At 27.7% G+C, this 11,647-nt stretch overlaps 1 protein-coding gene across 2 annotated transcripts; it reads right to left on the bottom strand.

The window, feature by feature from the left end:
• Positions 1 to 267: 267 nt before the first annotated feature.
• LOC145184648 (acyl-CoA dehydrogenase family member 11-like) lies at positions 268 to 11,085 on the bottom strand. 2 transcript variants are annotated; one of them, XM_090092028.1, is made up of 16 exons: positions 10,974 to 11,085; positions 8,416 to 8,608; positions 8,031 to 8,263; positions 7,727 to 7,826; positions 7,401 to 7,515; positions 4,690 to 4,826; positions 3,072 to 3,140; positions 2,908 to 2,982; positions 2,588 to 2,682; positions 2,381 to 2,480; positions 1,999 to 2,139; positions 1,747 to 1,839; positions 1,581 to 1,658; positions 1,194 to 1,398; positions 979 to 1,039; positions 268 to 681 (listed from the first exon to the last, which is right to left on the bottom strand). In XM_090092028.1, the coding sequence occupies exons 2-16, from the start codon at positions 8,599 to 8,601 to the stop codon at positions 594 to 596; spliced, it is 1,776 nt and encodes a 591-aa protein (XP_089948154.1). In that variant the 5' UTR covers positions 8,602 to 8,608; positions 10,974 to 11,085; the 3' UTR covers positions 268 to 593. The 2 variants fall into 2 exon arrangements, 1 of the variants encoding a protein (XP_089948154.1); XR_016453863.1 differs by lacking the exon at positions 2,381 to 2,480.
• Positions 11,086 to 11,647: the final 562 nt, after the last annotated feature.

Here is an 11,647-nt window from a genome sequence, read left to right as displayed (position 1 = left end):
TTGTTTAAAAAATTTTACCAGTAATTTCGTGTTGACCAGTGTAATACAAAAAATTTGGAAATACATAAAAACTAAGTAGTTAAAAAAATATCTATAGAAAGTGATTATAAAAATCGTTTAAGATTCTGGCTTTAAACTAAGTAAAAGTTATAAAAGAATCTTTTGCACAAACCTTTCGCTAGAGAATATTCAAAATTAAAAAGTTATAAAAAAAGGATTTTTAAGGTTCACAAATTTTAAAATTAGGAGATATAAATCCAAGAAAGATAATTGACAAATAATGATCCATTTAAACTACACTAACCAAGTAAAAATGTTTCTAAATCAAGTGTTACATTGTAAAAACGCTAAATATTTAAACCTCTTGATTTAATTTTAAGAGGCAAAAAAGAAGAACACCTTTTCATTACATTAATATATTGCGGAGACAAACATCAATAGTCTTGTGGAGATAAAAACAACTGCATCAATAGTACGATCACTTAAGTGAAGTTTCTTTAAAATTACAATGCTTGACGTCATCTTTTCTTGAATAATAAAAATCATGATTCTTCTAAAGAAGAGATTAGGAAAAAATGGTATGATGGAGAATTTTAAGCGGTCTTTTCAAAGGGATCCACAAAATACAAATTCAGTTTATCAGTGGTAACTACTGGTATCAAATCCTGACAAGACACCCACCTAAAAATACAATTAGAAAACCAATTGAAAAACATGGTTATTTAAAATTTAACAACAAAAAAATAGGAATCTTTTAGTCTCATCAATAATAATTATGCAACGCATTCATTATTATTTACGAGATTTAATTTCGAGAAGAATAAACTTAATACTTCAAAAAACATTCTATTTTATGAAAAAATATACATGTCGAAAGTTAATTTCGAAACTCTAAAAAATAGCTGGAATATTAAGATTCATGCTTCCTATTTCAACAATCTTTAGAATAACAGTTCTCGTTTACACAACATAACATACATGTAGGCTGATCTTGCAACACTAAAAGAGGATGTTGCAGCTTCATTGTACAAAAGTGAACCTACAAAATACATATTTTCAAATAATGTGTGTAAATTTGGTTTTGTTACCTCAGAAAAAAACAAGCGAAAATTGAGCTCGCAATTTCGCATATAAAAATATAACGCACGTTGAAGTTCTATCAATGATAACACGTATTTTTAAGCTACACATACCCATATAAACTCTAGCCAATGAGTAAGAGAAATCTCTAGCAGAAACTTCAAGAAAGATTCCTCCTTTCGATTGAACTGAGTTTATGTATGCTTTGAGTTGGTGGAAGGAATTTGTTAAAATGCGTTTCGTATTTTGAAGTATCTCTGATTCATTTGAAAAAGGAAGCAAGTTTCGCTGGACATCACATATAAAGGCTTTCAACACCTTAATTCATAAAAAGTTTTTTTGATCGAGTTTTCTTTTAAAAACTTCATGTTGAGATAAAAATCAAAAAAAAAAAAAAAAAAAAAAATTGTGATAAATTAACAAAAAAAAAAAAAAAAAAGAAAAAAATTGTGATAAATTAACAAAAAAAGTGATTATGTAAAAATCAACAAAAAAACTACCTCTCCTTTAGTTTTTTCAATCGATCGAAACACATCTAATGAAAGCACATTTGTTGTTCCTTCCCAAATACTTAAAACCTTCAGGAAAAAGATGTTGATTTATAAGCGTTAAAGTTTCTCATCAAACAAGTTAAAAGTATTATAAAAATTGATGACGGATAAATACTTGAGCATCTCGTAAAAACACCGGTAGCCCGGTATCTTCTAGATAACCAAGACCGCCAAAACTTTCTAATGCTTCTGATGCTACTGCAACAGCCTAAGAAGTATTCAAAAGTGTTTCATAAAAACAATTTATCTAAAGAAATAAAAAAGAAAAAAAAATTGCCACTAGGCTGTTTTTTATTTTAATAATAAATTTAAGGTTAAACAATTTTAAAATAAAATAGTACTCGTTTTATTATTCAGTACTCCACACCTGCTTGCCAGTATATAGTTTGAGTATTGGAACTAATATTCTTAATAAGAGCGTTTGTTCGTTGTTTGCTGCACCACTCTCGACTAGTCCAAATAACTTACAAACACGCATAAGAAAGAAGAAGGCAGCTTGTTGTTCCATCTTAAATCGATATTTATTTTATAATTACAATTATAGAAATAAATATAAATTATACAATTACAGAAATAAATATAAATTATACAATTACAGAAGTAAATATAAATTATACAATTATAGAAATAAATATAAATTATACAATTATAGAAAAAATATAACATTTAAGGTTTCTGAATATATTTTCAAAAAGTGTGCTAAATTACTTTTCATTTAACATTCAATTACAACGAAAAAGAAATCTTGCCTCCATCTTTTTTAGTGTTAGAGCATGCAAAGGGTGTTGGATAAGTTTCTTTCCAAACGATTCACGTTTTTGTGAAAAATCTTTGGTCAAATTCAACAGCCTTTTGTTTTATGAAACATTTTTAAATGGGTTTTTTAAATGCAAGATTGTGCTATTTAAGTAAAAGAAAAAAAAAAACCAAAAAAAAAAACCAAACACTGTAAATACCTTCTCATTGAGGAAACGGCAGTAATTGAATTGTGTAAGCGTGTAATAGTAAGCATCGGCGCAATGCTTGCTATTCCACGACCGTTGTCAGAGAGCTAAAGAAAATTTCAATCAGATACTTTGTGAGTTCTTGGCTTACAGTGGCTTGCACTGGTTATTAAGTCATCTCCTATATGAGAGGCAATGACCGAAGGTAATGAAATTTAGATAACCTATTAGATTTCACAACATTTTAAAAACTTTAATGCACACTTAATCTTTCGACTTTATTTGAAATTATAAAAGTAATTAATGTTTTCTAAACTATAAAAAGTATGGACCTGGTATGCTTTTGATCCATCAAGAATTAACTCTGCTGTTGGCATTTGCCTAGTACCTAGCTTCTTCTTTAGTTTCTAAAGCAAACAAGAAGATGTATTTTTTGGTGCATTCTTTAAAATGATCTTTTGTCAATGAAAAATTATTTATGTTAACAAAAATTTACTTCAATGCTTATTCCATTCAGTTCCCCAGCAGCTGTTTTTGTTTCCAAATAGAACATTGTCAGACCAGACTAAAAGTATAAGTTTTTCAGGATAATGCTTAGAACCTAAATCTAAAACATGTAAAAACTAAAAATCTGGACAAAGTTTGTTGCTTCAATATATAAATCTAAAAATGCTTTATAATTTTATAATCTTACCTGTTATGTTGCAAATTTAATCCTCAACAATATACCAATTTAATCCTCAGCAATATACCTGCCTTTATTTTTTCAGAACTTACTTAAACATGTCTAAAAGCTTAAGTAATCAAACGGCACTCCAAAAACCAGTGCAGGCTTTTTTGAACTTTCATCCAAAAGAGGACAAAACGTTTATTGTTAATCACTTTTGCCTGGTAAATGTCCCAAAAATGACCATGTATGATATACAGCAACAAACGGAGAATAATATAGGACCAGAACAAAAATTTGGAAGAGATTGAATTGCAAGAAAAGCCTAAGAAACAGATAGAACGCGTAGAAAAATTTGTTTGATAAGAAGGATGGTGTTTCACAGCGTAGCTTAGCCAAGAGATTCAATATTTCCCAGCAGTATATATCCGAAGTTATCAATGAAAAGACGAGCATTCATTATCATAAAAAAACTAAAGAGCCAAAAAGAACACCAACTCAGAAAGCAGCAGTGCGTCATAAGTGCCAAAAATTTGTTGTACCTTTTCGGAAAAAAATTGTGATCCTTGATGGCAAGTCATTTTTTTTTTAAAGCAACACCAATCTTTCTGACAAAGCAGGGTATTACACTTTTGATCCTGATGCAACGCCTAATGAGGTCAAGTTCAAATGAAAAAGCAAATATGAGCCAAATATATAACTTTGGATAGACTTATCTGAGAAAGGAGTCTGAAAGCATAACATCCCCCCTTTGGGCTAAGCAGTAGACAAGGATGTGTACATTTCTGAATGTTTGTTTTTGTGAGCCTTGTTGATTAAATTAAAAAACTTCATCAACAAGGCTCACAAAAACAGCAAAATTTTATTCTGACCTGATCAAGCCTCCGCGCACTATTCAAACAAAATGCAAGATTACCTAAAAGGTGAAAATATTGAATATATGTTGAGACAAAAACCCTGCTAATGTGCCCGAATTGAGTTTGATCAAGGATTTTTAGACTGAAGTTAAAAGATTGGTGTATGCAGATAATTGGTAAGCTAAAAATCTCTGCCAACTACATACATTAGCTCAGGGCAAGTACTTAGGGTGAGGGGTAATTTTACAGGAATTAACCGTGTTTATGGAAAAGAACTGATAAATGAATATTGTTTATTTTCTTTTGTAAATTACAAGTTTCTTATTACTATACTTTTTAAATTGATAAAATCAATGACTCCACTCAAGAGATATTCATTATCAAAGTTTGTCTGGATTTTTAGTTGTCACATGTTATTCTGTACTAATATTCTGCATCCTCAAAATCTCATCCACAAAATGTAAATATTTAAATGTTTCTATTAAATTATCAACAAAAATCAAAAACATTTAGTCAAAATAAAATAATTAGTAAAAAATTTAACATTTACTAAAAAATGAAGAAAAATTAAATTAAAAAAAATCTGTTACCTGACAAATGCCACCATCAACAATTTTGGCTAGTGTCAAACTTATGTTTGCATCAGTAGCAGATGTAAACCATTTATAGCCATACAACTTGTAAGTTCCATCAGCTTGAGGTACAGCAATAGTTTCAGTTGCATTTCCTAAAGTTAACATTTTTATTTCATAAAAGCTCTGGAAAATTAATAACTGATTAAAAAGTGGCCTGATAAATAATCCAATGATAATTTGAATTCTTTTTGCATGAAAAATTAATCAATGTTCATCAGGTGTTGTGGGTGTTGCAAAAAGAATGGCATATTTTGATTTTTTTAGTTATCTTGTCCAACTTTTGTGCACCTGGTTGAGTATTACTTTTATATCTTCATATTTTTTATCTAAAGATCCTTGATTTTAACAAATATTTGTTTTGTTTGATTTTAAATAATGAAGAACATTGAATTATAAAGAGTAGTATCTCTGAGAGATAATATGGGAGGCATAAACCTTTCAAATAGTTTTTCTTAAATCATTGACTTCTTTAGTTATTAAATATTTAGATTCCTTCGCAAAAACCAGTTTGATGCGGCAACAATAACTAGAAGATGATGTAACAGGGTTTTTCCAAACTATGATTTTAGTATCCCTTCTACCACAGAAAATTTGTATTGGCACCTTAGAAATACTAAGTAAATTTTAATTGATTGAATTCTGCTCCGTAAACTTTTCTTTCTGCTTATATCTCTTCTGCTCTGATTTGTCACATCCCCATTTAATGACATACATATTAATGACATATATATTATCTTTACATAAATATAATTTCTTACTCACTTTTTTAATTTGATAAAAGCAAAAAAGTGTTTGATCAATGAGAAATTATAGTGGTATTTTTGCAGATAATTATCATAAATCATTGAGGATACCATAACAACCTGGCCTCTTTAACTCTGTGACAAGAGGGATATAGCTTGCTATTTAAACTTCTACTTTCTCATGAATTTGTTGGTACTGTAGAGTGAAGAGATGACAATCCACTATTAGTCAAGGTGCTTGTTTCACCAAAAATTTGATTGATTGCTTTAGCGAGGGTGGCAGTATTTTTATCAAAATTGTATCTCAATTTGGGGATATTTTTACTTATCCAAGAAGAATAGGGTACCAGAATGGGCTGTTGATGTCTCTCTATATTTTTACCCATTTCTTTTCAAATGTTTAATAAAAACTTTTGATATTTTTTTTTTTATATACACTTCAAAACTGCTTGAGATTTTCCAACATCTTAAATAACGTAACTCATCGTTGAATCAAAATTCAGAGCTCATACCCATCAAAAAGAGTTATCTGGGAAATTGAAGTAGCCATTATGTAAAGAAGAATGAATATAACTAGTTTGAAAATATTTGCAGAATGTTTTTTTTGGTTTTAATATCTCAAAAGTGTAAGGTTTAATTTTGATGCAATTATGCAATTATATTCCATATAATGTTATATGTTATTTTCCGTATAATTATATTCCATATAAAGTTATATGTTAAAAGTTACAAATTTATGATTCAATAAAAAAATACTAATCATTTTAAAAAATTCTTCAAGTCAGTAGAAAATATTCTTTAAAAGCTGAAAACATTTTTGATAAGAAATGAATATAAAAATCCTTTTTTCAAAATAAATCAAACTTTAAGAATAAAACTTTAGATGCACAATGTTTACAATAACTAAATGCATTAAATTATTATTGAAATAGCTGTTTTAGGACTTTCAAAGTTTGTTTATGCTCAGAAAAATTAAATTGTAGCTGCATTACTTTACAAAAAAAATCTTGTTTGATTTTAAATTAAATAATGATAAATATCATAATAGCAGATACCCTATAGTAACTATGAACTATCTTCTATTGAAATGTAAAACAAACACTTTGAGATAAGCTGAAAAAATTAGTTTTTCCCTCTAGATTGTTAAAATGGCACACTGTGAGATCGTGAAATGGCTACACCATCACCTTCCCTAAAAATGGTGCAGAGAGAATTTTCTAGCTGTTAACAACTAAAACTATTGGTCAGTGAACTCTTAACCTGTGTGATTACTTTGTTTGGGTAAAGTTGTTCACTAAAAAAGCTGGGATCAAGTATGATTGAAGATAAAGGTTAATAGATAAATTGAAACTTGCAATTAAATGTGTTAAATTAGTAAAAGAGTTTCTGAATTTTTGCGTGATGATTATTTTTGCGTGATGATTATTTTGTATGTCTAAGAATAAAGGAAACAACTTTTTTTGACACTTGCTACAATTTATGCTGCTGTATAAATTGTCAACCCGATATACAACTAAATTAACTGCATTTAACTATTTTCTTAGTTTTTATTTTAGTTTAATTTAAAAAAATAATAATAATAAAAATTTTGTTACGTAAGTTAACTTGGTATGTTAAATTTTTTTTTTTCTAAGCAAAAATATACTTTTATGAACTATTGTATACATTTATAAACTACTATATATTACTATAACACATTACACACAGTTTATTTTTAAAAATTTAAAATATTAAATTATTAACAACTTAAAATATTAAAACTTAGTTAATTTTTTACGCAAATTGTAAAATTTTAACAAAAGTCTAAGGAATAAAAAAACTAGTAAAGATCTAAAAAAAAGTATTTGAACTGAAAAAGAAATAAACCAGCATCAAAATAATGGTGTATTTTTAAAATGATTCCTTAAAAACAATTAATCTTACCTACATCTGAACCACCTTTTTTTTCAGTCATCCACTGCCCAGATGTCCAAAACAAATTCGGATTGTTTGATGTTAACTTTTTATATGCCTCCTTAAAAGGTTGCTCAGATCTTCCCTAAAATAAGAAAGCTCTTTATAAAACACTTTGCTCTTGAGTTGATACTTTTAAAATGAAAAACATCATGCTTTATTATAATTGAAACATTTATTAAATCATAACTTTGTTTGAAACACTATTTTTTTCTGTTTTGACTCAAAAAAAAAAAAAAAAAAAAGTAAAGAAATGTTTATTCAAAACAAATAAATAGTTAAAAATATTTTTGTACCTTAAGAATACTTGCTGCTCCATCTGTCATTGCTAAAGGGCATGAATATAAACCACTAGATGGACTGAAGAGGTACAACTTTGCTGCTTGATATAAGCGCCTATAAAACAGAATCTTAAAAGTATCATTTAAAACTCAATATTCATAATTATTAGATGTTAAAAGATGTACTGAAAATTTAAATTCTAAATTTATTAAGTATTTTAAACTTTTTTCTTAAGTTTTTATCAGAACCAATGAAGTCATTTGAAAGGGTAAACCATTTTTCAAACAAAGACAACACCATACAAAATATAAAACTTACCCCCATTGACTTAACTTAGCTTCATAAGGTATTGATACTAGACCTTCTTCTGCTGAAATATCATGTAGTGCATTCCAAGAAGGGTGCATAACCAGTTTGTCAATACGTTTTCCCCAGGCATCATATTGGATCAACTGAGGCTCATAAGAACAAACATTTTCATGATGATCCAATATGTGGCCTGTTACAGCTGTTCCTAGCAACTTCAGGTCATCATCAACTAATCTAAATACCTAAAGTCAAACAAAATTTTCATTTTTTAAAAACATTTAGTGAATAATAAAGTTTTGGAATACTTTCCTTTTTTGATTTTTTTTTTACTATTACATTGAATGAAATCTGTACACATACAATCCCACCAAAAACCACACAAAAATGTACTCACTTCTGATGGTAAAGATTTTAATAGATATTTTTGTAGAAAAGGATCATTTAGGTATTGATTGCCTAATGAAGGTCTTTCTTGAATAAATTTACCAGTTTTACTTGAAGCAAAATGACCATGAATGCTAGAAGCTGTTCTTGAATGTGATTTATAAACAGTTGGCAACTTGTTTTTCACAGTATGCATTTTAAATCTAATCAAAATATAAGAATCTTTTTATTTGAACTACATGTAAGAATAATATATTTTTATCTAACTTTCTGTCTCCTGATATAAATACATATCTGCTTTGTTATGAAACGAAGCCATAATGCCTAATAAAAAATTTATGGAGTGCTTCTAAAATAGTTTAAGCATTGTAATGTTTGCCTATCCTTTTTGGATTGTCATGTATTTTACATTTTAATTGTCAAGTAATATTTTTTTAATTTAAAAATTGTGTTGCAGCATCCAATTAGAAATTTAGGCAAATAATCTACATAATACAAATGCTTCAATATATACTTTAAATTATACTAATATATTAAATACTTTAAAAAGCAACCTGCATATTTTGTAATAAATTTTTCCACAACACTTTAAAAAGTAAAATTAGCACTAATTTATAAAGAAATAATAAAGCTCTGGTACATATAAAAAATAAATATCAATTATGTAAAATACCTGGAAAATAGCTTAGTTTTTTATTTCTAACTGTTAGTTAGAAATGAAGAACTATTCAGGAAATTAAAACTTATACTGTCAAGCCTTATCAAGATTTCTGTTTAAGCATTATTCTTTCAAGAAAATTCCATTGCAGATTTGGAATTCCATAACTGATCAAAAACTTTCTTCAAAAGTTTCTAAATGTCTAGCAGGTGTAAAAGAAATGTATAAAACAAAAAAGAAAAGAGATTTTCTAGCCACAGCCTCATTTAGCTTTATAAAATTGTACATACAGAAGACTTATTCATGATTAAGGCATAAGATTTATTCTGGTTTAGGAGAAAAATTGTGAAGAAAAAATGGAAAAAGTTGAAGAGAGTTTAGAAAGGCAAAAAAGTTTAAAAAAGAGAGCAATCAAATAAATATCATTTTTGTTTTTTTCTGGATTCAAAGTTCACTTCAAAGTCATTTAAACATTTGTGCACAAGATTCATCCTTAACTTTATTTTGTCAAAGAAAATCTTTACCAAAGCATGTGAAAGTTCCCTACAAAACATTCTTAAATCTATTTTATTCAAATGTGAAAAAAGAACAGCAACAGAAATGATCCCCCTTGATAAAATAAATGATCCTCTTTGATAGACTATCAAATTTGAAGTAATTAGCAGGCAATTTAAACTGAGGTTTAAATTTCATTAAAAATAAAATTAAGTGTAAATCCCAATTTAAATGAGAAATAAAAATCATAATAAAATATAAAAAGAACAATCAAGAAAGAACAATAACTAAACACAAATTTACAAATTTCAGAACATTTTTACATTTTTTGCTTAAAAGTTTGCAGACCAGAAGTTGAAAAATGTTATCTAGATAACATTTACTTAACATTGACGTTTCGGTAACTCACTTTTTTTTCTTAGGCTAAAGATTTTTCAACCCTTTTAAGAAATCCTAATAGTGAATAAAGACCAAAATGTAAAACAGCTTATTTTATTCTTTAGCATGGCAATTTTAGTTTGAGCTCAAATTCTATTTACTTGTAAAAAATTTTCATAAAGATTTTTTAGATTTGTTTATGTTCTTGTCTGCTTACTTTGTAATCTATCATATTTGCTTTCCCTAATGTCAGGTTCTTAGTTATATTTTTAACTTCTCCTAGTTATGAGTTTTGAAGATGATAGAAATAAAAACTTATATCACAATAAGTTTGCAAATCTGAACTTTTCATAATATTGTCAATGATCTAGTTTTTTACTTTTTTTCTCTCTGCATTTTCTAGATTTTTTTAAACAATTTTATTGATTTTCTTTTTGATTTTCAATAAGAAACATTAGGAAATTTATAATTTAAACGCCAAATGAATTTTCATGGTCTCACAGAAAGGCCTTTCTTTAATTTTCAAATTGAAAACATATTGAATATACAATTTAATTAGAATATTACCTACTGTAAAAAAGCAGATTCATTTATCTTTAATTCAGTAACAAAAAAGTTTGAAAATTACTCTAAGTATTTCAAACTATTTCTTTGGAGCTAGAATTACTCTAAGTATTTCAAACTATCTCTTTGGAGCTAAAATTACTATAAGTATTTCAAACTATTTCTTTGGAGCTAAAATTACTCTAAGTATTTCAAACTATTTCTAATTTCAAACTATTTCTTTGGAGCTAAAAATTTAAAACAAATACTTGATAATAATTTGCTGCTTTGCTGTTGTATTAACTACTGTACAAGTCTTTTTAAGATGGTCATCATTTACATGTGAAATCTGTATACATTAAAAAGAAGTCTGTATATTCATGAAGTCTTGTGTATCTACAAGAGTTTACATTTAAGATAATACAGAGTCATTAAAAACTCTTGTGTGCAAACAATTGGATCAGTCTTTTTAATAAACTGAAGAGTAAGCTTACTCAGAAGCATGGCAATCAAACTCCTTTAACCAACTTTGAAGATAAGATTAATATGTAATACTTGATAATTAGATCAGATTGGTAATCTCCATTTTGATAGATCAGATATGATGGAAGTGGTCAAAGCATACCTGAAACGTCATTATCTTTAAGTCAACAATAAATCAGGCTATGATTGGTTAGGATCCTTTCTTCATAGATTCAGATAACTAATAAGAGAATGTGAATAAAGATCTTTTTTTCACTTGTCATAGGATACACTAACTGAACATGTTCAGGAGAGGACTTGTATAATTCCAGTTAGTATGATGATGAATTCCTAAATGACCATTAAGAAAAAAAAGTAGCTTAATGTTTCTACAAAAAGAGAATAAGCCAGTACTTGGAGATCTCAGCTTTTTTTTTTTTGCAGAAATAAATTAGCTATGCACGAAAAAAAAAAAACGTTTCAATTTGTTGCCTTTTCCCCATCAATGCAACACATCTGTCAACCACTTGATGTTGCTTTAAAAGAAAAAAAAGGTGATTCATTTTAATCATTTACAAAAGCCCATATAGAAAAAGGCCGACTCATTCAAGAGAACAATTCTTTAAACCACTTATGGTGGCCACGTAGAAAACCTTACTAAAATTAAGCTTTAGAACAACTGCTATTTATTTATAAACCTTAATTC

The sequence above is a fragment of the Hydra viridissima genome, unplaced genomic scaffold (assembly GCF_058129835.1).
Source record: "Hydra viridissima isolate aposymbiotic clone 2 unplaced genomic scaffold, HvirCarnegie_v1 scaffold_7, whole genome shotgun sequence".
Lineage (NCBI taxonomy): Eukaryota > Metazoa > Cnidaria > Hydrozoa > Anthoathecata > Hydridae > Hydra > Hydra viridissima.
Note: the sequence above shows the minus strand (reverse complement) of the source record. Positions and strands in the feature narration are given on the sequence as shown.

Bases quoted from the DNA above. Each gene is read 5' to 3' on its own strand.
- LOC145184648 (XM_090092028.1), bottom strand. From the start codon at position 8,601: ATGCATACTGTGAAAAACAAGTTGCCAACTGTTTATAAATCACATTCA. The intron at 2,983-3,071 runs GTAAATTTTTGT...TGTTTGCTTTAG, and splicing joins TGAATGGAATAAGCATTGAA to AAACTAAAGAAGAAGCTAGG. The intron at 2,683-2,907 runs GTCCATACTTTT...AATTTTCTTTAG, and splicing joins ATGGATCAAAAGCATACCAG to CTCTCTGACAACGGTCGTGG.